Genomic DNA, 26,303 nt, shown 5'->3' on the forward strand with positions numbered 1-26,303 from the left:
GCCCCCGCGGGAGCCCTGAAGCTGCGTTTGCCCATCTGTGGTGGGAAGGGGCTACCCCAGGCTTGTGTGGGCCCAGCAGCTCCACAGGGCATCTTGCTGGGGCGTCCGACGCCAGCCCCGTGTCGGGCTTCCTCTGGGTGGTTTCGTCCTCAAGCCTGCGTCCTTGGAGATGTTGGGTCCACCCGTGAGCCTCACGGGGCTCGGCCAGGAGCTGGTGTTGAGGGGCAGCTGTGTTCACGTTGGTCTCCTCTGGAGACGTGGCATGCGGGGTGCTGGGCCTGGGTGGCCTGAAGCCACTTGCCTTGGGGCACAAAGAAGTGGCGTGACTGACCGGAAGGTTGCTGCGGTGGCCCCAGGCTCCAGCCGAGCTCTGTCCTGCTGCCGTCCCCACACTGCCGGCCCTGAGCACACACGGGGTGCCCTCGGAAGGAGGGCAGCACGTGCCTCTGGGACTGCCTGGCAGTGCTGGTGAGTGCGTGGGTCCTGGGCTGTGGTCCCGGCACCGCTGCCTGCTGTGTGGCTTCAGGCAAGTTGCTTCACATCTCTGGGCAGCAGAGTCCACGTAAAGATGGGGTTGGACCAGACGAAGGAACGGCAAACTTCTTCTTTAAGATAGTGACTGTCTTAGGCTGTGTGGGCCTCGCTGCCTCTGTGGACACTGTCGTAGCCCAGGAGCAGCCACAGCCGTGCGGTCACAAATCGTGGGCCTGGCCGTGTGCCCATAAAACTTTATTTACACGGTGGGGCAGGCGGGCCGGGCCTCGCTCGTGGCGGGGGTGTGACCCCTGAGCCAGGGGCTCCATGTGTCCTGGCGGCCGCGGCTGGTCCATGAGGAGCTGGGCCCTCCCTGCGATCCTGGTCAGGAAGTCGGCATGTGTGGACTCAGCACGGCTGTGGGTGGGGTTGCGGCCGGAGAGAAGCTTCCGTCTGGTAACCCGTCGGGTCCATTTTCTCGTTGCAGAATGTCGAGACGTACAGACAGTCTTCACAGCAGTTCCACAAGGCAGCCTCGAAGATGGAGGGTGCGATCAAGTAAGAGCTTCCTCCCCCTGAACTCCGCCTGCGTCTGTAAAACCTCCCTGCCCCGAGGCCTGATTGCAAGCTTCTCGAGGGGCTCAGATCCCCACGCCGGGGGTCGGGGCGGAGCCAGCCACTCCAGGACCAGGTCCTGCGTGTCCTGTGAGCTGGGCTGGGCGCTGCGCCCAGGCCCCTGAGGGAGTCAAGAAGGGGTGCTGCTGGCCCCCCCGCCCCTGGGCGGGTTCCGGAGTGGCCTGGCCCTGAGCCTAGAGCCTCTGCGTGACACTCGGTCCGGGGGCTGTCTTGCCTCCGGAAGGACAGGGTCGGGCGGCACAGGGCTGAGCACCAGTGTTCTGTCCGCCTGTCCTGCTCCTGCGCTGGGGGCCTGGGAGCCGAGCGTCAGGAACAGGGGTGCGGCAGCCTGTCCGCTGCAGACGCGCCTGTTGCTTCGGATGCAGGTCCAGGAAGGTCTGCAGGGGCCCCGTGGGGAAGGGAGAGCCGGTCCCTTGTGTGCAGGTGTCCCTGGGGACCCGTCGACCTTTGTCAATCAGCTGGGGCCCCCGTGCCTGCCCCTCCCCCCCCAGGCCCAGTGCAGGGGGGACCAGCTTGGCTCTGCCACCTCGAGGTGACGGCGTATGGAGGTTTGGGGGACCAGGGGTGAGAGGCCGCTGCTGAAAGCCGTGGGGGCGCCCGGAGGGGGCACATCCCGTCCAGACCTGGCGCCGCAGGGACCCTGAAGCCGGGGAGGTGCTGCGGGTCCTGGTCGAACTGACTGAAGGGAGGGTGTGGGGAGGAGAATCTTCTCTTGCAGTTCAGCCCTGGGGCAGTGACGGGAGCTGGGGAGCGGGACCCTCCCACTCCCCGGGGAGCGACGGAGACCTGGGACCCCGAGGACGGAGCGTTCTCGCTGCCCCGGTGGGGTCCCCACCTCTCCCAGGTGAGATTCCGGCTCACCGGAATCACAGGCAGTGGGTGACAGGGAGAGGTTGGGTGACAGCCACCCAGGAATGTGACCCCCAGAAGTGGGCAGCGCCCGCCCTCTTTCCCTGGATCTCGACCTACCTGCAGGGGAAGGAGCTGGAGAGCTGCCAGGGCTCTGCCGTCAGTGCTGCCGCGTTTTGTCACCCACCATGTGGCCCCATCCTGAGGGGGGACTCGGGGGGATTTGACTGTCACCTCCTTTTTCATTCTCGTGCCCTCTGAAGGCAGAGGCGGGTGGCGTGTGTGGTGCAGGGGGGACTCTGTCTGTTCGCGGCATCCTGGACGACGCTCCCTGTAGAGCATGTGACTGAAGGGTCGGTGCCCCTCGTCTGCTGTCGGTGGTTCATGGCGTGTGTGATGTAGGGGGGACTCTGTCTGTTCACGGCATCATGGACGACGCTCCCTGTAGAGCGTGTGCCTGAAGGGTCGGTGCCCCTCGTCTGCTGTCGGTGGTTCCATGGCGTGTGTGGTGTAGGGGGGACTCTGTCTGCTCACGGCATCCTGGGTGACGCTCCCTGTAGAGCGTGTGCCTGAAGGGTCGGCGCCCCTCGTCTGCTGTCGGGCGGCTCCCTCACCTGCCCACAGCCGCGCCTGGACATGCGGCGGCATCCTGGACGGCGCTCCCTGTAGAGCATGTGCCTGAAGGGTCAGCGCCCCTCGTCTGCTGTCGGGTGGCTCCCTCCCCTGCCCACAGCCGCGCCTGGACGTGGGGGGCCAAGCCCAGCTTGGACAGCTTCGGGGCCTCTGGGCCTCACTGTTTGTCTCGGCGGCTTTGCTGTCCCGTGGAGGCCCCTGTGGACACACCTGGACTCAGACCTCGGCCCTGCCTCCTGCTGGGTTTCCTGTCCGCAGGTGAGACCCCCGTGGACGGTGGACCTGGGGGTGGGCCCAGGTCCACGGTGGGCCGTCAGTGGCTGCTGCCGTGCCTGCGTGACAGTGGTTAGCGATGGTGGTCGTTTATTCAGTCGTCCCTTCACCACACCTAGCATGGCATGGTGTGGAACAGATTTAGTATGTAGATTGAGTTCACTAAGAAAGCTGTTGTGGGCTTCCCTGGGGGCACAGTGGTTGAGAGTCCGCCTGCCGATGCAGGGGATGCAGGTTCGTGCCCCGGTCCGGGAAGATCCCACGTGCCGCGGAGCAGCTGGGCCCGTGAGCCATGGCCGCTGAGCCTGCGCGTCCGGAGCCTGTGCTCCGCAGCGGGAGAGGCCACAACAGTGAGAGGCCCGCGCACCGCGATGAAGAGTGGCCCCCACCCACCACAACTAGAGAAAGCCCTCGCACAGAAACGAAGACCCAACACAGCCAAAAGTAAATAAATAAATTCATTTAAAAAAACAAAACAAAACAAAAAACTAACTGCACAGAAACCATTTGCCCAAACAATGGCTGATGACGGTGATGAGCCGTGAGAGACAGCGAGTGAAGAAGCCCAGTCTGAGGCCCCGACCCAGACCCCAGACCCGGGCGGGCATGGGGTGGGGGTGTCCTACACTGAAACTGACTCCTCAGGACCCGAGACGCGGGCCAGAGCAAGCAAGGCGGGAGAGAGGGCTTCTCCAAAGAAGGTCAGCAGGTGCGGAGGCCCCGGGCAGGAAGCGATTAGCATGTTCAGGGCCTTGACGCTGGGCTGCTGGAGGAGTGGATGAGGGGACTGGGCAGAAGCCAGAGCCCGGAACGTTGTAGCCAGGTCCAGCCTGCTCTCTCTCCCGATATATGCATTTGAACTATGAATTCTTGAACGTATTAATTGTAGCTATTTTGAAGTCATCTGCAGGTCTGTTTCTGTTGCCTGTTTTTTCTCGTGGTTCTGTTTCTCTGTGTGCCTGGTAATTCTTGATCGAATGCCAGGCATTATAGAGAAGGTACAGAGGCTTCCCCAGAGGTGCTCACCCCCTTCCTGGATGGGCCAGTGTCAAGGCAGGTCACGTAAACCCTGATGGACGGAGCTGACTGGGTCCTGCCTGCAGTCTTGGTGGAGCTCAGGCTTCTTGACTGACCCCTGTCCCTAGGGTCTGGCTGTCCAGGGCTCCTTGTTCTTGGCGAGCTCGAAAGCCCTATGTTTGCCTCCTCAACTCTATGAAACTTCTGAGAATTCTGCTCTGCCCGTCAGTGGCTTTTTACTTAGGTTCTGAGTTTCCTGCCATGAGGCTTCCTGAGCTCAAGGATCTGAAGAATGCTTTAAAGGAGGAAGACCCCTGAGTGTGCCTCCCTTCTCCCTGGAGTCCCAGCCATGCTGTGCCTCTACCGTCCCGAGAGAGCTCCAGAGACCCTGCTGGCTTCTCTGCCTTTTAGCAGAAGCTGTTTGCCCAACATCAAGAATTGGCGAAAACTCAGGGGGATGGCGGGGCGGCAGCTCCAGGAATGAACGCTCACCTCCAGGTTCCCTTCTCCTCATAGCCCTGGCCATCGAGTCCTGCTTCGTCTTGTCCTTAGAAGCCTTCACACAGATGTTTAAAGTCCAACTTTAAATTTTTTTTCCTGGAGGAGAGCGTAGTTCTTCCACCAGCTACTCCCCCATGGCTGGGGGAGGAAGGGGTTAGAGTTTGCCAAGCAGCAAACAGCGCCGTGGGTCACATTGGCCGTGTTAGACGCTGACGGACGGTGACCCTCCCAACTTCACGCTGGCCTCTCGAGCTTTCCTGAGGCTGCCAGGCCCAGTGTACCCTCGGGGGTCAGCAAGCACTTGGCCTTAGGAGGAGCATATGGGCGGCGAGGCCAACACCACAGGCTGGGGCTCTGGCTTCGGAAGGATTCCATCGTTGGGGCAGAAGCAGGTAACCCAGGACGCACGCACGCACGCACGCACCCTCTACCTCACACAGCACGGAAGGCGGAATTGCTCAGGTTTCCTGAAGGAAGAGATTAAGACCCCGGGGAACATCCTGCATTTATTGTCATGTCTAGTTTTTATGATAACCTCTGTCCTCTTCCTGGGGGAGTCGTCCAGAGCTGCTCTCGGCTCGCCCCTGGCAGGAAACTCGTACGGCCCCCGGCCCCGCAGAGGGCGGCCCTCAAAGAGGCCAGCACAGGGGAGCCGAAAGACACAGGCTATTAACTGTTTCCTGGGACCGAGCCACCGTGCTGCAGGGACTGCGACCAGAGAGGTGTGGTCCGCGAGGACACAGCTGCTGGGCTGCCCACCTCACCTGGGCCGGGCTCCTGCCTGACGCGGGCCCAGCTGAGGGAGGGGCTGGTGTTCAGGTGTGTGAGCTTCCCCGTCTGCATCTGGCAGGGACCTAATGATGGAACGGTGATTGTCTATGGAGACGGTGCTTGTGGGCTTGAATCCTGAATGAGACGGGTTCAAACATCCTCTAATGCAGGTGCTGCTGTAGTAGCCTGAATTCAGAGGATGCTTCTGTCTCTGACTTCCTTACCTTACCTAACCTGTCAAAAGGAGCGTTGTCTGTTCAGAAATTTACCAAAACGCGTGGTTTGAACGGGTGTACCTGGCTCTTTGAGAGGTTGACAAATCAAAACCCATTGAATAATTCACTCACAAGACAAAGTGCAGGTGATCCGTTTCTTTAAGGGTATCACATGCGGCGGCTGTGCTGGAGCCTGTGTGGTTCAGGGTCTCCTGGTGTGAAGCGCGTGGCAGGGGCCGAAGCCGCGTCCGGCGCCTTGCGGGCTCGCTTCCTGGACTGGGAAACGGGGCGGGGATGGTGCCTCTTTTGCTCAGGCTCCTGCGAGGGCCGAGTGGTCCCCACGGGTGCTCAGGACCCACGGCAGGGGTAGCGCGGGATCCGAACCAGGTCCGATGGGGCCCAGACCTGCTCCTTCCTCCTGGGCCACGGTGCCCACTCACAGACGTCCGGCAGAGACGTCGCTGCAGGCTGGCAGGCTGACTGGCTCCCATGGCCCGCGGACAGTGGCCACCAGGTTTCTCCGGGCAGAGCCTCCTTGTGATCTGCTCGTGACTGGCCTCGAGCGGGGGGGCTCCCCCTTCAGGGCCTCTCCCCGTGGCCCGCCCCGGCCCGGGCCACGTCCACAGAGGCGGCTGGGTGTGTTTGCCATGTGACTCGCTGCCCCCGTAGGGCTCTCCGTCATCCCTTCTCTCTACAGACAGGACTAGGTGGCGGTGACCTGGGCCCTCTCCCATGGCTGGTGCCACGTGGCAGGGCGCACGGACACGTCTCCCCAGGCAGCACCGCCCTCTGGGATCGCCGGGGTGGACCTGGGGCCGAGACCCCTGCTGGGCGCCCCTTCTGTCCCTGCACCATGCTCCACTGGCCCTCAGGCTTCTGCGGGCAGGAGCCGTGTTTGCCGCTTTGTGTCCCGGGCCCCGGACCGTAGCACCCGCGTGGTATATTCGGTGTGAGCATTGCTTTACCACCGCGTGAATGACGCCCTCCCGGGCAGAGGCCGTGGGGCTTCCCGGCTGATTCGGCTCTGCCGTCAGGGCCGTGTGGGCAGAGACCCGGGCGCGGTGCCGGAGAAAGCAGGGACCTGCGTGGGGGGAAGCAGGTGTCAAGGGGTGCGGCTGAAAGGGCGGCCTGGTCGCAGGTGTGAAGGGCCTTCTGTGCGTGTGAGAGAATTGGAATGCGTCCTGCAGGCAGCGGCAAGCCGTGAGAAAGCTTGTAAGGGATTCGTGTTTTAGAAAGATGCCTGGCAGCATCTGGGAGAGGCTGAGACGGCGCCAGTGCTGAGGTGGAGGTGGGGAGCCCACGTGGGACCCGCTTTGGCACCGCCAGCCGGTGACTCTCCCTCTTGGCAGACACACGAGGCCCCTGCACATGAGCTGGGCCCCCGGCCTGCAAACGGTCAGTTATGCAACGCGTTGCGAGGGGGACACAGTAGGACAGCGGGCGGAGGGGGGCCGAGACTCTGGGGACTGTCCCTGACTCTGGAGCAGAACCGAGAGATGAGAAGGGGCCGTGCAGACCCCCAGGCTAGGGCGCCATGTGGGAGGCCAGGGTCCAGCAGGAAGGAGGGAGGCTCCTGGCCGGGGACAGCGTCTGGGGGCCCCCAGCCAGGAGGGGCAGGGGAGCCTCCTGAGGACCGCAGGTGGTGGGCTCAGAGCCTGTCCTGCGGGGTGAGAGGTCCCCGGCGGACCCCACCCCACGTGGCCGCAGCCTCCAGGGGCCGCTGGCCTCCGCCCGGTGCCTTCTTACTGCTCAGAGACCTGTGGCTCAGGAAACTGGGCTCAGAGACGACGGTCTGTTAATCCCTGCCCTCGACAAAGACGAGACGGCCCTGCATCCCAGCTCTGTCACTGACTCGCTTCGGCAGCAAAGCCACCGTCCCGAAAGGCTCCGTTCTTTGTGCCACGTTCGTTTTTCTTGGAGTGTCACGTTTTAGATCAGCTTCTGGGGATTAGATGCTGTTACAGTGGAGGAATCTTCCCTTTTCAGTCAGTGAAGGGGTTACCACTGAGCGGCGTCATCCTTGGGCTTATTCTTCCAAGTCTGTTGCCTCCCTGTTCCGCTTCCCGACAGAAAGCCCTGCTTAGGGTCCCGCGTGGTCATCTGTGCCAGCACCGCACGCCCTGTCCTCCCGAGAGGCAGCCCTGCCGAGGGCTCGGGACAGTCGAGCGGTTATTGTGTAGGTCTCAGAGCCCCTCAGATCCGGGCCCCGTGGACCGGGCTCCCGTCCCTTGGCGGCGACAAGGGCAGGGCTCTGCTGACCTCCCGGGACGCCGCACCGTCTCCAGGTGCCAAGTGCTGCAGGACCAGGGCGGGAGCTCCAGGAAGGGTGATCTCTGCAGCCTCTGCCAGCACATCCGTGAGAGGTTCGTGGTTACGTGTTAGCATCCCGGCAGCCTCCAGACCCCTGGAGGAAAGGCTGCAGGGTCTGAAGGGGCGGCGGCTCCACCCACCCCACCCAGGAGCTCTCTGTCCTGAGGGTCCACCTCCGGAGAAGCGGCGTGCGTGGTACGGGCTGGCCACGTGCCACCCTGGGGCTTCCCTTGCCCTCACTGCACGGCTGTGGGTCCAGGCTGGAGTGGATCCTGGTTGTATCGTCCAGGACAGGCCCTGTGTTCCTGGTGAGCTCAGACCGCAGAGAATCGAGAGCCACTACCCCAAGGCTTCTCCACAGTCCAGTCTCCGGGAAGCTGAGGGTGCAGACCCTGGGCCGTGATTCCTAGGAACTCTTTAAAGTGTCCCCAGACCGTCACTCCCGCTGTTGCCCCCTGCCCCCACCCAACACACGCACAAATGAGGGGAGGCCGTGAGCCACCGTGTGGAGGCACCCCCGAAACCACAGGGCCCGTGGGCAGCGCCTCGCTGGCCGCAGCGCCGTCCTAGCCCGCTGCCGCCGCCTGGGCAGCTGGACCGCACTGACCGTCCATGCCGCGCTTCCGGCAGACCGAGCCCCAGCTCCTGCGAGACGCTCCTGGCGGGGTCGTGGCGCTCTGACTCCGGCTGTCTCAGTCTTCTGTGAATTTCCCGCGGTGGATGGACCGCCTTTCAGGCGTCTTGTGAGGACAGTTGTCCCACTGCCCAGGAGTTTCGCCTGGGCTGACACACGGCTTCCCTCCCCACCTGTCCTGCAGGCGGCCCGACCGGTGAATTGGCTCATAGCCGTCACCTCGGGGTCCTTGGCCCCGGCAGGGCTGGCACTGTCCCCTAGGGCGTCACTGTCACAGCCCTGCTTTTGTCAGAGCTGCGCTGAGGGGGTGTGCTGCCCCCTTCTTTCCTTTGACATTGTCTCCTTCGTCAGGTGAACGAGCTTCTACCTCAGGCAGGTACGGATTTCTAAATATGGGTTAGAAATATAAAATGGTTTAAAAGTAAAAAATACGGTCACCTCGGTCCTAGATGAGAAAAATGTGTTTATGACACATGGTTCCTTGTTTGAAGGACACGACTGCTCAGATCTGGGAGTCGTTTTGGGAAGAGCGTGTATCTTGAACGTGGCTCTGGGGTCCCCAGGTGACTGCGTGTCCCCCACCGTGTCCTGGGTGATGCAGGATGCTAGCCGCAGCCGTCGGCGCTGTTTCCGCCTGGATCTTGGTTTCTGGTGGCAGGACGGCAGTGTTGGCGTGAAGCAGAGGGGCCCCTGGTCTCCCTGTGATGCCCCTTCCTCTGTGCCTCTCACTCTTCAGAGCCCCCCTCCGTCCGTCCAGGGACCGGGCATTGAGGCCCAGCACAGCCTGTGCCACGCTGACCACTAGGTGATCTTGAGCCAGGTATGAGCACTCCCGGGCAGGCAGCCCCATCCGCCCTGACCCAGTCTCACGATGTCAAGTCCTCCAGACGCTGACCTACAGGGTAACTAGTCCTCAGGGCCCCGGCTGAGATCCCAGAAGGAGGGCAACACCGCGCGGTGAAACAAGGTGCGGCCACGTCTGGGGCCTGGCTGGAGGGTGTAGGGTGGGAACCATGGTGACAAAAGGCTCTTTGCTCTCAGGGTTTGTTGCTGTAGCTTCTGTGTATCAGCTCAAAACCATGTGCAGCTCAGTCCAAATGCCTATTTAAGCAAAGGCCAAACGTCTGGTTGAAGCTATAACAGGAAAAATAGGGTTTTTATAATACAAAGCTTGCCATTTGTCTTGGATATAAAATTTATGACCTTTCCGTATGGTACAAATGAGCAGGGAAGCTGTGTTCATTTCTTCAAAGGTAGCAGAACGCATCTTGAGGAATTGAGAAAAATTACGAAGGGTGATTGTGCAGCATAGCACATCTCTAACACAGATTAAACGGAGCTGTTGGGGAGGTCAAATGCATTCCAGAGAGGGCCAAGCAGTGCGGGGTCGGGTGGGGACACTGGGCTCCGGCTTTCGCTTGGGGCCGATGTGGCAGGAAGTTGCCGGTGCTAGGCCCGGGAGCCCACGTAGATTCCACGTCAGGAAGGCCTGGGCCCCTCCCGTGCGGTGTGTGTGTGCTTGGCCTGTGCAGAGTGGGTCACACACGACACCTCGCACGGTGAGCCCAGCCGGAGCGGGGACCGCAGCTCCTGTGGGCTTGCGAGGCAGACGGGAGGGAGGCCCTGCACTCAGCGGATGCTGCCTGTGGCCCAGGCACCTGGACGATGTCACCTCACTCGTTCTGTGGACAGGATCATGGGGAGTCGTGCTGTGAACGGGCTTCCCAAGGGGACAGCGTCAGTGGTCAGGAGAGGCCCGTTGCCCAGGCTGGTCCTGCCAGCCTCCCGCGTCCGCTGAGTCCACCCGAGGGGAGAGGGCATGGGTGCCGGGGTCTGGGCCCTTTCTGAAGGCTTGGGAAGCCCTGAACTGATGGGAGTGGACATGTTTCAGGATGATGGCTCTAGCGGTAGCAGATGAAGTGTGCCGAGCTCAGGCTGCCGTCCTGTCCTTGTGCGGCTGATTGCTGTTACAGCCGAGCGTCTCTGCCCTGATTCACGCTCGTTTCAGCCTGTTGTACCAGCCTGTCTCTCAGTGTGTGTGCTTGTGTGTGCACGACGGGGCGGGTGCATGCGCCAGGGGCAAGGAGAGAGGGTGCCCGTGACACCTGTGAAGGCAAGGGTCCCATCCTTCCCATTCCTGAGCAGCGATGGGACAGGTGGGGAGCCGGAGCCCTACGGCTGGTCCCGTAGCAGACCCACCAGGATAGGCGTGCATTCCTTTGACGCTGTGAGCATCTTGATTTCTATTTCAGACTTTTCAGAGAGAAGCATTTCTTTATTTGCTCCTAATTCAGCAAAGATTTAGCTCCTACTCTGTGCACGTACCCATTTGCTTTGCACTGCACACCCACCTGTCTTCGTCCCCTCTGATTATGTGTGTGTGTGTTCAGATACACGTAATAACTTGCAGTGCACTTGTAGAGTCCATCCAGATCTATGACGTGTGGACGTGGCATCTGCACATGGTTTGATTTGCTGTTTACTGGAGCATCGTGAAGTCATCAGTGATGAAAGTATCCAGACGATTACGTCTCTTTACAGTTTTTCAAAATGAAAAATAGTTTTGTCTTCTGCTTAGAAAAACGAGACGTGAATATTGTAAAAAATCAAACGAGGCGGAAAAGTATTAAAAGGTTTAAAAAGCCCAGATTTCGCCCTGCTTAAGTTGTGGGGACGTCACTCTGAGCTGAGCACACACACAGTTGGACCTAAGTGGGCTCGTGGAAACGCACGTCACCTCCCTCGTCCGCATTCTGTGGGCCTGTGTCCATGTCGGTAAATGTGCGTTTACATGTTCACTTTTAATACCACGTTGTTATTCTGGAGGGTCAGAATTTATGTAATCGATCACTTATTGATGAATCCTGGGGAGTTTTCTGATCTTTTTTTACCAATGTAATGATAACTGCCACAAATAGGTTTATCTGTCGTCGTGCACTTATTTAAATGCTTGTAGAGGGAATTGTTGGGTCAGAGAACACACACACACACTCACACACACACACACAGTGTATTTATATGTGTATATTTACGTGTTTACATTTTACTTACTGGCTCTCCAGAACAGTGGAGGTCCTGTACCAATTTTCACTCCGAACAGTGATGCTGGACGGTGTCCGTTTCCCCAAGCACAGGATTTTAACAATATTTCTAAAAAACATCTTTGCCAATCTCACAACCAAAACCAAACAAACAAAACCTCTGTTTTTTTTTTTTTTTTTTTTGTGGTACGCGGGCCTCTCACTGTCGTGGCCCCTCCCATCGCGGAGCACAGGCTCCAGACGCGCAGGCTCAGCGGCCATGGCTCACGGGCCCAGCCGCTCCGCGGCATGTGGGATCTTCCCGGACCGGGGCACGAACCCGTGTCCCCTGCATCGACAGGTGGACTGTCAACCACTGCGCCACCAGGGAAGCCCCAAAACCTCTCTTTTTTAAACTTCCTCATTTCTTCCAGGATCAGCGAGGTTAAAACCTTCCAGAAATTACTAGCTGTTTGCATTTCTTCTTTTGTGAATTACTTACTTATGGCCTTTGCCCTTTTTTCCTTATTAATTCTTTTTAAAAGGTCTTTGTGTAACAGTGTTATTAACCTTTTATTTCTGTCGTGACTCTTTTTTGAGTTTAATTTTTGCCCTTTGGAAGTTGATGGGGGGACGGGGACCCAGTGCATTTTTGTTGTTGTTAATGTTTCTGTTTGTGACTTAGGTTATATCACAAAGGCCCTCCTTCCCACCATACCCATATTTTTAGGATGAGTACCGCTATGAGTTACTCCCCACTAAGACGTGCTCCACATGACCCCACTGTGGTTTCTTGGGTGTGGGTGTGACGTACAGGTCCACCTTGGTTCTCTCCCAAATGGGGAGCCCTCTGTCCCATCATCAGTGATGTAAAACTCCACCCAATCCTGCGCTAACGTCCTTGGGCCTGTTTCTGGACTCTTTTCTGGGGCCAAGCCTGCACGTTTTAGATATGTATAAAACATATTACGCAGCTACACTAATTTAAAATATTAAATATCCATCAGAGCAAGTTCTTCTACCTTGGTGATCATTTTCCAACTTGCTTTTTCAAATGAATTTAGAATCACTTTGTCAAACTTTCCCTCTCCCACTCCCAGCTGGAAAAAAAAAAAGGAAAACCTGGTGGGCTCTTTTTTGGGATAAATACATCCTTTTGAATACATTCAGTCCTCTCAAACTGCCATCCTTATTTTGCCTTATTTTGAAATAATTTCAAACCCATAGGAAGGTCACAAGAATAAGAACACTTGCCTTAAGCCAGGTACCCGATCGGCCACACTAGAGCCTGCCGCGTCCTCACTGCCTCCCTCTAGACAAAAACACTGTCTTTTCCTGACACGGTGACCTGTTGCCGCTAAGTATTCTAGACCACCGTGTACCTCCCAGGACCGTGCTCCGTGACCACACACAGCTCTTCCGGTCGGGAAACCCTCGCTGACTCAGCCGCAGGCCACAGGCACCCACCCCCTCCCCGGCTGCCCGCCGCAGCCCTTTCCTTTCTGGCCCAGGGGTTTGTGCTGCACCTCCGTGACCATCAGTCTCCAGTGGGGACAGTTCCTTGGTCTTTCTCTGTCTCTCGTGACCTTGACAGTCTAAAAGGGTACAGGCCTCTCCTTCTGAAGGGTGACCCCAGCCTGGGTCCGCCCGATGTTTCCTCATGGCCAGCCTCAGGCCGTGCGTTCCTGGCAGGAAGGCCCCCCAAATGGTGCCGTGCCCTTCCTGGTGGGTCCCATCCCTCCACTAGGGATGTGGACCGTGACCCGGTCACGGTGGGCCTGCCTGGTCTCTCTGCACAGGCTGTGTCCCCTTGTGCTTGATCCCTGCTCTGTGGGAGCTTCTCCAGGGTGTGTCCAGATCCTGATGCCTCAGCCTCGGCCTCCAGGGACTACTGTCCCCTGAACCAGCCACCACAGTCGGGGCGGCCCATGACGGCTGTTTACTTCCATCGTTTCCTCTACGCTTATGAATCGAATTAAAGGGAGAGTTTCCCTTCTCCCCCTCTGAGGTGTTCGTGTGTTTGTTTATGTTAGGAAAGAGTCAGGGAGTCACAGTGCCTTGTTGGGTTGTAATAAATTACCTCGTTTATGTTGTTGTTCACGTGGCCCAGGATTCTGCCTTCAGACAGACTCTTCTGTCCTTTCGAGGTGTGGCTTCGCGCTCTGAGCGGCCTTCCCTCTCTGGCACAGGTGCTCCGGCCCCAGCCCTGGGATCAGCCGTCTCCACTCTGCTCTGTTTGCTGCGGAGTGGTGCTTAGAAGCCAAGGTCTGGGCGCTGGGCGTGCTCGCTGCTGCTGGGCTGTCAGTGTTCCCAGGTGCTCCCGCACAGGCACGCACGTTTACGTGTGTGAGTTCCCGCACACTCATGTGTACGTGTGTCTGAGCACGTGAAGTCCACACGGCTTCCCCGGGTTCCGGCACTCGGGCTCTTGCGGCTGCCTCATGTGTGGAGCTCCCTCCTCAGCGGGCCTGGCTCCCTTGTCCTCCACGTGCTACACCCTCACTTGCTCCATCACCGACCTTTTGTGCTCAGTGTGAGCCGCCCTCACCACTGCTCTGGCCGCTTCCCCGCCCTGGGCTGCACCACCCACTCCCTGCGGCCCCTCCGGCAGGAGGGCAGGAGGGCAGGAGGGCGCCCACCCTCGTGCTCTGTGCTCGGTGACTCCAGGCTGACGGGCAGCACAGCCAGCCCAGCACTGCACGGCTGGGGGCCGCGTCCCCCGCCTCCTGGCTTTGTCTCCCTCTCCTCGGGTCTGGTGGCGCCAGGGTCTTGCTGGACTCCGGGGACCGCAAGCGACTCTGATGCTGCTGAGGGTCAGCTGTGGTTCAGAGCGCAGATTGGGGTTAGGAGGGGGCTGACCGTCCCGGTGCTTCCTGCATGGAGACTCCGGCCCCTCCCCGCCCTCGGCGACGTGTGAGGTGCATGGATGGGTGATGCCCCGAGGCCCTTTGCACCTCTTGCGTCGGCGACAGTGGACGGGGGTGTGGCCCACAGAGCGAATCAGCCCCAGCGTCCAGAGACGCCCCTCAGAACACCCCGGGTCAGCCAGGAAGAGGCCCCTGCGGTTTCCAAATGTGCTGGGACACCGTAGAGTGGGGGACGGACCTGCGAAGACCGCACCGCGCCAGCTCTGCACTAATCTGTTTCTTTACTGAGATTATGTGTCAGGTTTCAGCTGAGGACACATCTCTGCGGCTGAGCGGGGGAAGCTGCGTGGCGGGGGGAGGGATAAGGTCTGCTGGGCCGGCGGCGGGCAGGACTTCGGGAAGGGTCTGAGTCAGTGGACACAGGGGCTGGGTGGGAGGAGGCCCCGGGGAGGCAGTTCCCGTGACGACAGGAGGCCTGTGGGGGCCGGACGCAAGGGCCGGGCAGGACCAGGGGTGGGGAGTGCCCAGGGGCTCCAGGCTTCGGCTTCAGTCCCGTCACAGCGGGGACGAGGGACAGCCCAGCCTCAGAGTCACTGCAGGGAAGGCCCAGGGAGGAGCAGCTGTGCCTGCTCACGTCACCAGGGGGTATTTCTGCCTGAGTCTCACCCGACGGCGTCTGTCCCCGTGTCCCCTGTCACCAGAGCACACCACACCACACGCAAACCTCTTCGGGGGCTGGGAAATGCTCCCGTCCTGCACCGAGGCTCATGCTCTCCGCCAGCCTAACTGCCGCGTGTGGAGGGCTGTGTGGTCCGGCCCAGCCCAGAGGGAAGCTCCTTGGTTTGTTGGTTTCCAGTCAACCCTGAGCTCCTGGCTGCTGCGAGGGTCCCACCCCCGGGGCTGGGCACGGGGAGGCTCCCCCAGGAAGTGGAGTCCAGAGGCAGCTGGAGAGCAGGCCCAGGGCCCACCCACAGGCCACAGAGGCAACAGGCGGGACCAGGCAGACATCTGGGCGGTCAGGGGGACACGGTCTCCCTGGGCTGGGTCATCTGCTGAGCTCGGTGTCGGCGGGGACCCTGGACGCAGAGGTAGTAAGCTGGTCCCTGCCCGCGGGGCACTCCCAGTCCAATGGGGCCGCTCCGCGCAGGTTTGGCCCCAGCCGCTGGGCGCCCTTGTAGGTGTGAGCCGTGCCAGCCCCTCGTGGGTGAGCAGAGGTGACACAGTCGATCGGGGACACTTGGCTCCAGTCAGAGGGGCCAGGAGGACGGAGGCTGGCAGGGAGTGCACGCAGGACCTCAGCTCACACGGTGCCGTTGACGGCAGCCTGCCACCGGGACACCAGCCAGCACCCCCCCAGAAGTGGCCCTGTGCGGCGCCTTGAAAGGCGGCCACATCCCGGGGGCTTGGGAGCCAAGGAGCAGCCTGGGGAGTCGCCCTTGCCGTGTCACCCCCGCCGCAGGCGAAGCCTCAGTGTGGCCTCGGCCGCTCCGTGTACTGTGGACCGACAGGCAGGCGTGGACAGGCAGGAGGCCTGAGCCAGTGTTTGTGGCACCGTGCTCTTCCTGGGGCCAGGGCTCTGCAGCAGAGGGACGTGGGCCGGGGTCCCTGCGGGGTCTGGGCCTCGGTGAGAACTTACATGAGAACAGGAGGTGCCGGCCCATCCCTGGGCAGCAGGCAAGCGGCCGGGCCTGCACAGGGAGGAGGGGGCACAGCAGGGCTTGGAGAGGCCCCCCAGGTGTGTCACAAGGAGGTGGGGGAGGCAGACCGGGGGGGACACCCGCCAGCAGGTGCCGTTGCCCAGGGGACAGGGAGGCCTCGGGGAAGGGAAACCAGAGGATGCTGGCAGACGGGGTCCTGGGGGTCCTCAGGCGCTGCGGCTGCCGCTCCCTCCCCTGGAGCCTCCAGCGCCCTGGCTGCTGAGGGACTGTGAGGGATGGCTCTGCGGCTCCAGTGGTCCTGGTGTGGACCCCAGACCCCCGCGACCCACGCCTCCTTGGGCTGCGTCCACCCGACACGTCTGGTGAACCGGGAGGCTCCTCGGGGGGGACGTGTGCTTCCCCTGTGGCTTTCTCACAAAGGACCAAAGCCAGGAGCAGCCTCCCTGTTCCGTGCACGTGTGCACGTGTGCATGTGTGCGTGCAGTGGCAGTCCCAGGGAGGAATCCTGTCACTGGCTAAGCAGCCATGGGGGCCAGTTTGCGCTTCGTTTCCTCGGGAGCAGAGCTCTGCTAGGCCTGGGCTCCCAGAATAGCTGCCCCCCCCGGGGAGGGTCCCGTGTGGCCTCTGGCGACGGCGTGTCTCTGGGCCCCACCCGCCCGGGCTGAGTGGCACGTGGTCGGCAGCGGCCAGCGAAGCGGGTCCTCAGCGAGCAGCTGGTCTCGTCAGCCCCTGGACCCTGGCCAGGCCGCCGCAGAGCCCGCCCCACGGCTCAGCTGGTCCTGACAGAGACGGATGTGCAGCTCCGTGGCACCCGCGCACCTCGCCTCCGAGCCGTGATGGAAAGCCTGCTCTGTGCATTCACCCCGCCAGCGCGTCTCTGAGATGAAGTGTCAGGAAGATGTCTAATGGCCCAGTTCCACACCAGCGGTGGTAATGGGAGAAGGCTGAGGTGATGAGATGTCGGTCAGAAGCAGGGCCCACAGAGGGACGTGCTCGACGTCGCGCTCGGGCCTGTGCGCAGCCGGGCTTGTGTGAGCTCGGAGGGGGCCCGGCCCCGCGCTGGCACGGGCGCCCCTGCGGCCGCGCTGGCCGGTGTCGGCCCTTCCAGTTGGCAGACTTCTGGCTCCCCTGGGAGCCTGAATCCCATGTGTCTTTTGCTTCTTTTCTGTACCCTTGGTGCTTTTTCCTTGGAATTTTGGGGGAATTTTCCAAACTTGGCGTGGAGTTAAACGGGCGCAGCGTGGAGCCAGATAACCGGGCTCTTATGCTGGCTCTGTGTCTCGCTGTGTGGCCTTGGGCAAGTCACCTAACCCCTCTGACACTGGTGTCCCCACCTGCAGGATGGGCTGCTGTGCCGGGTTAGGACCTGGCAGGGACTGGTCCTCAGAATGACCTGGACCTCAGGCCCGGCCTGAGATGCAACCTGGGACGAAAGGCCTCCCACCTGAGCCATTTACCGCGGAGCCTCTGTCACACAAGATGCGTGTTTCTGTCTGTCAGAAGGTGACTGGTGAGCCGTCTGCCTCCCACTAACTTCTGCCCGTCGGCACTGAGCGCTTTCCTGCATGACCGGCTGCCTGTTTCCTGGGGCTGCTGTGGCCCACAGCCGGCTCTCTCTGAAGCTGGAGGGCTCCCGGGCGTTCGCTCAGCTTCTGGTGTTGCCGGGAGGCTTGGCGTCCTTGGCCTGTAGGCGCATCACTGCAGCCTCTGCCTCCGGCGTCACGTGGCTTCTCCTCTGGTCTGTGTCCGTGGTCAGTGTCTCTCCTCCTCTTAGGAGGACACCAGCCACGTTGGATCAGGGGCCTCCCTGCCCGACCGTGACCCCATGCTGACTAACTGTACCTGCCAGGACCCCATCTCCAATCAAGGTCACATTCTGAGTCTCCAGGAAGGGCGTGTTTTGGGGGCGGTGCCCCTACCCGCTGGCCTTCACGTGCACAGCGGGTTCCCAGGGCCTTGTCTCCACACCTTGCCGCAGACGCCCCTTCTGGGCCGGCACAGACGAGCGTCTCAGCTCTGCCACAGGAGCGCTGAGAGCAGTTCCCAGCCGCGGACCGAGAACTTCAGACGGTGTGAGGGTCCGATTCCCTGGGGCCAGGGCCATGGCTGTGTCTTCCCTGCAGGGGTGTGGTTTCAGCCCTGTCCCTTTCACTGGGCTCCCCCGCCCCCGGGGGTAAGGAGGGCAGAGCCGGGAGCGAAGGGGAGATGCTGGGGGCTGCAGAGGGCAGGTCCCTCCCCAGTGGCCTTGGTGGCCTTGCTGTGTGTCTCGGGTGAATGACGGGTGAGCATGTGCAGTTGCTGTCTCACAAAGCTGCGTCCCCCTCCGTCCTGGTGCCCTCGCGGCAAGGTGGCAGGGTGGTCCTCCAGGCCACACCCATCACGGGCTCCCCTGCAGCTCCGAGCCGCCCCGGGCCCTGCGCCCTCGTGGGGACAGACTGGCCGCGGACAGGGGACCTCCCGAGTTCAGGATGGGGAGAGCAGGGCCGGAGAGAAGGGACAGACGCGGACAGGAGGGACTGCTTAGCACAGGGTCCAGCGAGCTGTGATCACCCCAGAAATGGGTTTGTTAACCTCCTTGGAGTTGCAGAAACCCGTGGGCTGCTTTATGTTCTAGGACAATCAGTGCTCGCAGTGGAGAGGGTGGGCTATGGGGATGTCGGGGGCAACGTGCCCAGTGTACGAGGTGCAGGAGGATGAGGGTGTCGGGCCCCTGTGGGCACCCGCTGGGCCGCTCGTCCCGCAGTGACCACACCGGCCGTGAGTCTGGCGCAGAACTGTGGGAATAGTGGGGGCCCCACGTGGGGCTCGGGGGCACGCGTGGCGGGAGAGCGCTAGCGGAGCGGAGTCAGGACGAGGCCTCCAGCCTCCAGGGACAGGTGGGCTGCGATGGGCCCCTGAGCAGGAAGAACCCGTGAGGCTGGACCGGGCAGTGGGAGCAGAGCCCCGGGCAGGGCTCCTGGGAGAGGAGAGCGGGCTGGGGGTGGGAGGGCCATGAGTAGAAGTGGTTTGGGTTTGCGGTCTTCCTAGACTCTGCAGAGATGAGTGTGTCTTCAGCGGAGAGTGGAATAGCGAAGGTACGAGAGAGAAGGGCCACTGGGACAGACCACCCAGGTGCTGGGGGAGAGAAGGGGTGGCTGATGGGGGTGCCCTTGGCCCTGCAGAAAGACCCCTCCTCTAGGTAGGAGGCAGGGGTAGTGAGGCTGGGATGCCGAGGAGGGGTGTCTGTGCCCTTAGGGTGCTGGTGGCCTTTGGGGGGCAGGGAGACGAGGAAGCAGACCCCAGACTGAGTGGGGAGTGGCACGGAGAGCTCAGGAGAGCTGGGCCCCAAAGGCCTGAGCACCAGAGGGGGAGGGGGCCCTTCTGGAAGGGTCACTGTGGCCCGGGGGTGGCGCTCTGGGAACCACGCAGAGCTGCAGCGGGCAGGGGGTGCAGAGGAGGCAGGACACGGGCGGGTTTGGCCTCCGCAGGCCTGAGCCAGGGGCCAAGAGGAGTGAGTGAGCGTCTGCGGGGACTGAAGGCCTCGGGGAGGGGGGACGCAGGAGGGGGAGGCGGGAGGACGAGCAGTGGCCTCGAGAGCCACCCAGGTGGGGTGGGTCAGGCCCAGGAAGAGAGAGGGCGACCGCCCTGCTGTTTGGGAGCTGCAGGGGATATATCTGCGGTTTTCGGTTAGCTTGCAGGGAAGCAGGAACGTTATAGTTAGAAGGTAAGGGGGAGGCATCTAGGGGGGGGGGGGCGCGTCTAGAGCGGCCCCCGGTTTCTGGCTAGGCAGGTCACTGGAGTGACGGGACTCCACTCACCAAGATGGAAACTAGGCGGGAAGTGGGTTCCCTGGCGCTTGCTGGTGAACGTGGTGAGGAATCAGTGGGTTGGGGGTGACGTGCTAGGCTGGAAGTCTCCAGGGAACCGGGGGTGGGGGGGTCCGAGCGTTGGAGTTTGGGGTGTGTGTTGTTGGGATCGACTGGGGTTGGCCCTGGGGGGAGTTTAGGGTGTTTGGGACAAAGGAAAGGGAGGCGGGCCCTCTGTGCCCGCGCAGGTGGGGGGGCCGGGTTCCCAGCGCGGGGTGCCTGTCAGTGAGAGCGGCATGGCCGGTCTCCCGAAGCTGGCAGGGGCAGGGGCAGTGGTCCGGAGCGCCCAGGCCAGCTCTTCCCTCTGCCTGGTTGCCGGGCAGTGTTGGTTCCTGGACGGAGGGAGGGGAGGGTTGATTCCTGGCTCGTGTGAGCCTTTTATCACAGCTCTCCTTCTGGAAACGTGTCACTCCCACCAGCGGGTAGAGCTCAGTTCACAGGTGGCACTGGGGTCATGGTTTCCATTCCCAGAGGTGGCCACGGCGCCGAGGCCAGCTGGCCCGTGTGAGACCCTCACTCCCCACAGCGCCTGGTGGTCTCTGGGCCGTCGGAGAGGAGGGCCGGAAGCTAGGTCCCTGAGTACCTGTGACACCGCCAGATGGCGGCCGTGTGGGTGTTGAGAACTGACCCCACGAGCCGGAGCCGGTCCTGGTCTGCTGTGCACAGTGGCCCCTCCTCGCCCCCAGACACTGAACTCGCAGCAGCACATGGCAAAGCCCCCAAAACCTGTGTGCCCCCCACTGGCCCCCAGGGCACCTGCTTGGGGTCTCTTGGCTCCTTGGAGAAGGGACCCCACGATGGGTGCCTCAAGGTTCCTGGGAAAGGAGCACCGTCGGGCCTGGGTGAGCCGTTAGCTGTGAAGTACCACACCCGGGCCCAGCCCCAAAGCCTCCCGTCGTCACTCCTCTCTGCCAAAGGCCTGCCCCGCTCTCCGCCCCCCTCACCCTGCAGGCTCGTGTCTGGCGTCTCAGCCCCTCGTGCAGAGGAGGAGAGGCTGGCGAGCAAGGGGAGCTGACCTCTGAGTGGGCCAGAGCCTCCCAGCCGGGAATCCTAACATGTCCCTCAGCTGGGGGCGCGGGGGGGGGGGCGGGGCAGGGCTTCTCTCCCTCCCTGGAGAGGTCACTGCCCTGGGTACCTTCCAGGCAGCCGATGAAGCCTGAGCCGTTCTGCATGCAGTGGACGGGCTTGCCGCGGCCCCAGCTGTGTGACCCAGCCTCGCCTGCTCCCTGCCCCGTGCCGTTCACGGCCCGTTTGCAGGCAGACAGGTGAAATTTCTCGCGATTGACGTTTTCCTGACACCCTGTCTCCTCGTGTTGTGGCTGACAAACGCCAGCGCAGAGGCGTCCGCAGGCCCTCGGGTGACCCTGGTGTGAGGGGCTGGATTCTGCTCGGCCCCTCCCTCTGTTTCTCCTGAACTGGGAGCCCCCTGGGTGCTCTGCGAGGTTTGCCCTCAGAACGCACAGGGGCCCTGGTCCAGGGACCTGAAGACAGAAGGTGGGGGGCAGAGTTAAGAAGCCGCTGCTCTGCCCACTTACAGCCAGCGGGTGAGTCGCTTCCGCCGTCGGTCTGGAGAGGGTGCGGCTCCAGGACGAGCCCCACATCACTGGCCAGGCTGCCGGCCGTCCGGCCCCAGACGCCTCTTTCCATGAGATCTGCGGCTCCGACAGCTCTGCTGGCCGCACCCTCAAGGGCCGCGGGTGGGGGGCTGTTCGTCGGGAGCGGGGCTGGATGGGAGCTGCTGCTCCAGGGGCCGCAGGGCCGGGCGAGTAGGAGGTCTGTGTGGGAGGACGGCCGGCGGGTGCCAGGACGGAGCCCGAAAGATGCGGCCTCGGGGGCTCCCCGCCAAGGGCAGGTGGGACGGAGGAGCCCGGAGGGAAATGCAGAGGGAGCTATTTCCAGGCGAGGGCAGCAGAGGGGAGATGCCCGTCCGGAGGCATTTAGAAGGCCCACCATTGGACGTGTCCGTGGCAGAAGGGTCTTCAACGCGGAGGGAGGGGCATCCTGCAAGCACTGGGCAGCCAGGTGGTCACCCCACTACAGCGGCAGACGGAACCCAGTGAGGGAACCCCAGGGCCCGGGAGGAGAGGGTGAGCCTGGGAGCCCGTCTGTTCTCCCGTGCGAAGGTCAGTGCCCAGGAGAGACACGTGTCCTCCTCAGGTAGGAAGCCTCCGAGCCCGTGTGCGCTGTGCAGACAGGAGCAGGGCCGTGTGGCGCTGTAGGGCCGTTGCGTCCCCTGGCTGCGCCCTCAGGACCCAGTGGAATCCTGGGTGGTGGGCAGGGCCTTCGGGGAAAGGGGGCCGTTTCTCCCAGCACAGCCTTGACCTTTGGAGCCGTGGAGCTGAGCGCGGGCGTGGCGGCTGCTCCCCACCCCACCTCCTGCCTGTTCCGCTTGTAAACCCTCAGTTCCATCCACGCCATGGATCTTGGCTGATCAGGGATTGTCTGGGCGTGGGGGGCGGCGGTGGGAAGGGAGGGGGCTGCAGTGTGTGGTCAGCAGGCCTGAGGACCAAGCCCACGCGCGGGGCCCGGAGTCCCGTGGGCATCGCTGCCGGGATGGCGGTGCTGGGCGTGTCAGCCGCAGTTGGGTAACGAGAGCCGCTGAGCCCTCTGTTCCTGGTCCTAACGGATGGATGTGGGAGGCTGAGCTGTGTTGAAACCAGCATTCCAGCCCAGCACCTGCTGCAAGGCTGGACTTTCGAAAGTAGATCCGGGGCCGGGGAGCTGTCAACCTGCAGGCCCCGGGTGACAGGAGCAGGGGTCCTTCCGCTGCCGAGGCCTCCCCGGCGCCCGAGCCTGGCCCGTGGCGCTGCCCCAGACTGCCTCCTCCTCTCCGCAGGCCCCGCAGGGTGGAGCCCGTGTGCTCGGGGCTGCAGGCCCAGATCCTGCGCTGCTACCGCGAGCACCTGCAGGAGGTGCTGCTGTGTGCGGACCTGGCCAAGGCCTACCAGCACTGCGTCGGCTCAGCGCACAAGGTAGGCGTCAGCTGCGGCCTCCCACCCACCTGGGCTCCGCGGCGGCGGGCGGGGAGGGGTCTGTGGGCGCCGCTAGGCCATGTCCGAGGTCAGCACTGGGTGAAGTCAGGCCCTGCTGTCCAGGGGGGCCACCCGTCCTGACCTCTGCACAGCAGGGGGTGGAGAGGACAGGGTGCAGGGTAGGGGTCGTGGAAAGGGCCGAGCTGCCCTGTGGAAGGGGGAGAGCTGAGGGGGCAGAGGGCAGCCACTCCTGTGCTGGCCTGACGGGGCCCGGCCTTTGGTGAGTGGAGGTGGTCATGGTGGTCCGGGTGCCACACGCTCCCCAGCCCCACGTTGGGGGCACTGCAGGCTGTCCTAGAGGCCCTGCCCTGAGGCGTGGACCTCCTTCCTGACCCTCCCTGCCAGCTCCCCAAGGTCCCAGGTCCCGCCAGTCTCACCTCAGGAGCCTCCGGCTTTAAAGGGTCCCTGAGAGCACTTTGCTCCTGGGAGCTGCCGGGCAGCAGGGAGGGAGCAGGTCTTAGACGCAAGGCTCCTCCCCAGGGCTGCGGGGCGAGCTCCAGCCCCACGAGGTGCTGTGTCCCACGGGCCAGCGCCTGGGTGTGAGGGCTCTCCAGGCGGTTTCACTCTGAGCTGAGAAGAGAACAGAGGGGAGACCTCGAGGGGCGAAGGAGAGCTGCGTCTCCGGGCAAGACCGTGTGCACAGGGTGCAGGCGGGAGGCCGGCGGGAGGCCACGGGCACGTGCTGTGTGGGCACCAGGCATGGAGGTGAGGAGGCCACGTCCAGGCCTGGGGACCCACGGGGTAGGACCCTCTCCATGAAATGGGCCCTCGTGGAGCAGAGCCTGGGGGACACGCACGCTCCTGGGGGCCTGAACTCTGTTCTCCTTTGTAGGGTTGACGCAGGCCCACTCCGGGCCTGGCAGTGACTTGGGGCCTGGGGGACACGCACGCTCCTGGGGGCCTGAACTCTGTTCTCCTCTGTAGGGTTGATGCAGGCCCACTCCGGGCCTGGCAGTGACTTGGAGCCTGGGGGACACGCACGCTTCTGGGGGCCTGAACTCTGTTCTCCTTTGTAGGGTTGATGCAGGCCCACTCCGCGCCTGGCAGTGACTTGGGGCCTGAAGAGGGGACGCGCCGTGGGACCGCAGTGCAGAGACCGCAGGCGCCGGATGCCCCCGTGCTGGAGAAGTAGCGTGTGTGCCCCTGTCCGCAGACAAATAAAGCAGGCGTCCTCGTCTTCAGTCGTGTCTGGGCTGCCAGGCGGGCCTGCTGCCGCCTCCGTGCCCGGAGCACGGCCCCAGGTCAGGCTGGAGGACGGGCACCCGCCGGCGCCAGTGGGGCAGGCGGGTGCGGGCCTGGCCGCGCCCAGAGCAGGCGGAGGTGCGCGAGGGGAGCAGCTCCTCGTCGGGACGCAGCAGGGGAGCGGGCCAGCTTCCTGACAGGCGGAGCTTGAGTCCAGCGCCGGCTGGAGGGCTCCGGGGCAGCCAGAGGCTGGGAGAGAGGGAGCCCAGATGGGGGCCGGGGGCGGGGCACTGACCGTGCACAGAGAGTACAGCTGGGGCGCAGGGCCGGGGGTGGGTGCCAGGCCGGGAGGAGGTGCTCCTGAGGGACCAGCGCAGTCCAGTCCCTCTGAGGGGTGTCGCCTTGGCCTTGCGGGGAGGTGGGCTCAAGTGGAGAGCCTTGCAGACACCTGGGGTCCTGAGTGACCCTCGGGGTCCGGCGGTGTGTCCGGGGCCAGAGCAGGCCGAGCCTCAGGCGCTGGAGCTGGCAGGACTGGACCTCACTGGGCAACGGGGGGACCTGGGTGGTTTCTGGATGTTTGGCTTGGGTGCTGGTGATTCTGCAGACTGAGCAAGGGATGCGGCTCGAGAAGGGCGGGTGACGGCGGGGCTGGGGTGCACTCTGCTCGGTCAGCGCCCACCTGCCAGTCTTGAGGCGCCCTGCCCGCACGGCTGCACCCGCCCGCCCAGCGCTGTGTGGGCAGCGGGAGGGGGATGCCCGGCTGGTGAGCCTGATTTCCTGCCGCAGTTCTCTGGAGCTGAGAGCCGGCGGTCCTGATGCCGGCCTCGCAGCCCCGGCGCCTCCCCCGGTTCTCACGTGTGGAGCTGGAGGTCCGCGGGGCTTGTCGGTGTCCAGGGGCTGGACAAGCTGCCCACAGCCGAGTCAGCCCAACTGCACGTTGGCCAAGGAGATGCCCACCCGGAGGTCCTGGTCAGCTTCCCCAGCACACCGGGGAACAGTCAGGAACACACAGCAGCCCGGTGGGTGGCAGGGCGCCCAGCGAGCGGCCCTCTGCGAGGTCACGGCTCATTGACCCTAAGTGACATCAGAGCCACCCTGCAGCCGGAAGCTGCCGAGGCCCTTCTGAGACTCGGTCGGAGCCCGTGGCGTCCAGGGCGTGTCCAGCTTCCTAGTCTCAGACCCTGTTCTCCCACCCGGGAGGCAGCCTCGGAGCGCCTGCGTGTGCACCTGTGCCTGTGTGTGTGTAGGTCCCTGTGTGTGAGCAGACGTGTGCACTTGTGCCTGTGTCTCTCACAGGCAGCCAGCCGTGCCGTCCACTTGCTCGTGCCCCTGGCTCCCTCCTGGACCTCAGCTCGTTCCCCGGACTCCCCTGGCGCCGGAGCCAAGCTTCCGTGGCCTCCCCTACTGTGGCCGTAGGGCAGTGTGTCCGAGCGTCACTTTGGTGGGGGGTTGCGTGTGCTCAGGGTGCGGGCTCTGTGTGCACGTGTGTGGGCCTTTGTGCGCGACGTGCCCATGTGTGGGCCCGTGGCTCCAGCCCCTGCACGTGGCCAGACGTGGCAGGAAGTGGGGCCTGAGAGAGGGTGGCACAGGTGAGGCTGTGTCCAGTGGGTGTGGACCTCGAGGCAGGCATTCTGGGCCCAGGCCCCGGCTGTGTGACTGTTGGGGAGTTATCCCCATCCTACCCCGGGGCTGGGGATTAAATGTCATGACGTTGGCTGTGACATCCAGGGTCCAACCAGGAGCCAGAAAGCACTGAGTCTTTAAACAGAGGAGTTGAGTCCAGGGTGTTGGCCCCAGAAGAGGTAGAGGAGCTAGAACCTCGGCTGGGATGCTGTGATAACCCAGAACTTAGCAGAGCATGAAGCTCCCGTCACCCAGGGCCGGAGGGACAAAGGGAGGGCACAGGTCACCCAGCGGAAGCTGGCTCAGGGAGCTGGAACCACAGGGATGTGGCCGCGGCCCCACGGCCCCCTCCTCCCGCCCTGCAGCCTTCACAGGCGCTTCTCCCGGGCCCGTGTGACAAGCGGCCCATGGCCAGTGCTTAGCAAGTGTGAGAGCAGAGGGCCCGCCACCCAGAACCCCGCCGGCGTCGAGCCCTTGACCCGAGTCCGCTCCCCCTAGGAAGTAGCTGTGCTCAGGAACCACCTGGCCATAGTCACACTGGAGGGCCAGAGCTGCATCCAGCGACTGCCTGGGGGAGTGGCACGAAGGCCGGGCTGCCGCGCCGCGGCCCAGAGCAGCCCAGCTGCGCCTCCGCCCTCTGCTCCCTCCCCTGACGGGCAGGTGCCGACCCCAAGGTCAGTCCCTCGTGGAAGTCCTGCAGGCTCCTCTCTGCCTGGGAGGCCCAAGGAGCTGACCCTGCCGTCCTCGCCACATCCGGGTGCTG

The 26,303-nt window shown here is 63.0% G+C and overlaps 1 protein-coding gene across 3 annotated transcripts in view; it reads left to right on the plus strand.

Annotated features, from left to right (window-relative positions):
• CHCHD6 (coiled-coil-helix-coiled-coil-helix domain containing 6) overlaps nucleotides 1–23,916 on the plus strand; it is a 125,272-nt gene extending 101,356 nt beyond the window's left edge. For 2 of the 3 annotated variants that reach the window (XM_027098457.1, XM_027098459.1), the window contains 3 exons: nucleotides 962–1,032; nucleotides 22,540–22,675; nucleotides 23,752–23,916. In XM_027098457.1, the coding sequence (XP_026954258.1) occupies nucleotides 962–1,032; nucleotides 22,540–22,675; nucleotides 23,752–23,757 (213 nt within the window). In that variant the 3' untranslated portion in view covers nucleotides 23,758–23,916. Of the gene's footprint in view, nucleotides 1–961; nucleotides 1,033–22,539; nucleotides 22,676–23,567; nucleotides 23,614–23,751 lie in introns of those variants that run through there. The other variant, XM_027098458.1, reaches the window with a different exon arrangement.
• Nucleotides 23,917–26,303: the final 2,387 nt, after the last annotated feature.

Source organism: Aethalodelphis obliquidens, unplaced genomic scaffold (assembly GCF_003676395.1).
Source record: "Aethalodelphis obliquidens isolate GAN/ISIS:26980383/991018 unplaced genomic scaffold, ASM367639v1 scaffold123, whole genome shotgun sequence".
Classification (NCBI taxonomy): Eukaryota; Metazoa; Chordata; class Mammalia; order Artiodactyla; family Delphinidae; genus Aethalodelphis; species Aethalodelphis obliquidens.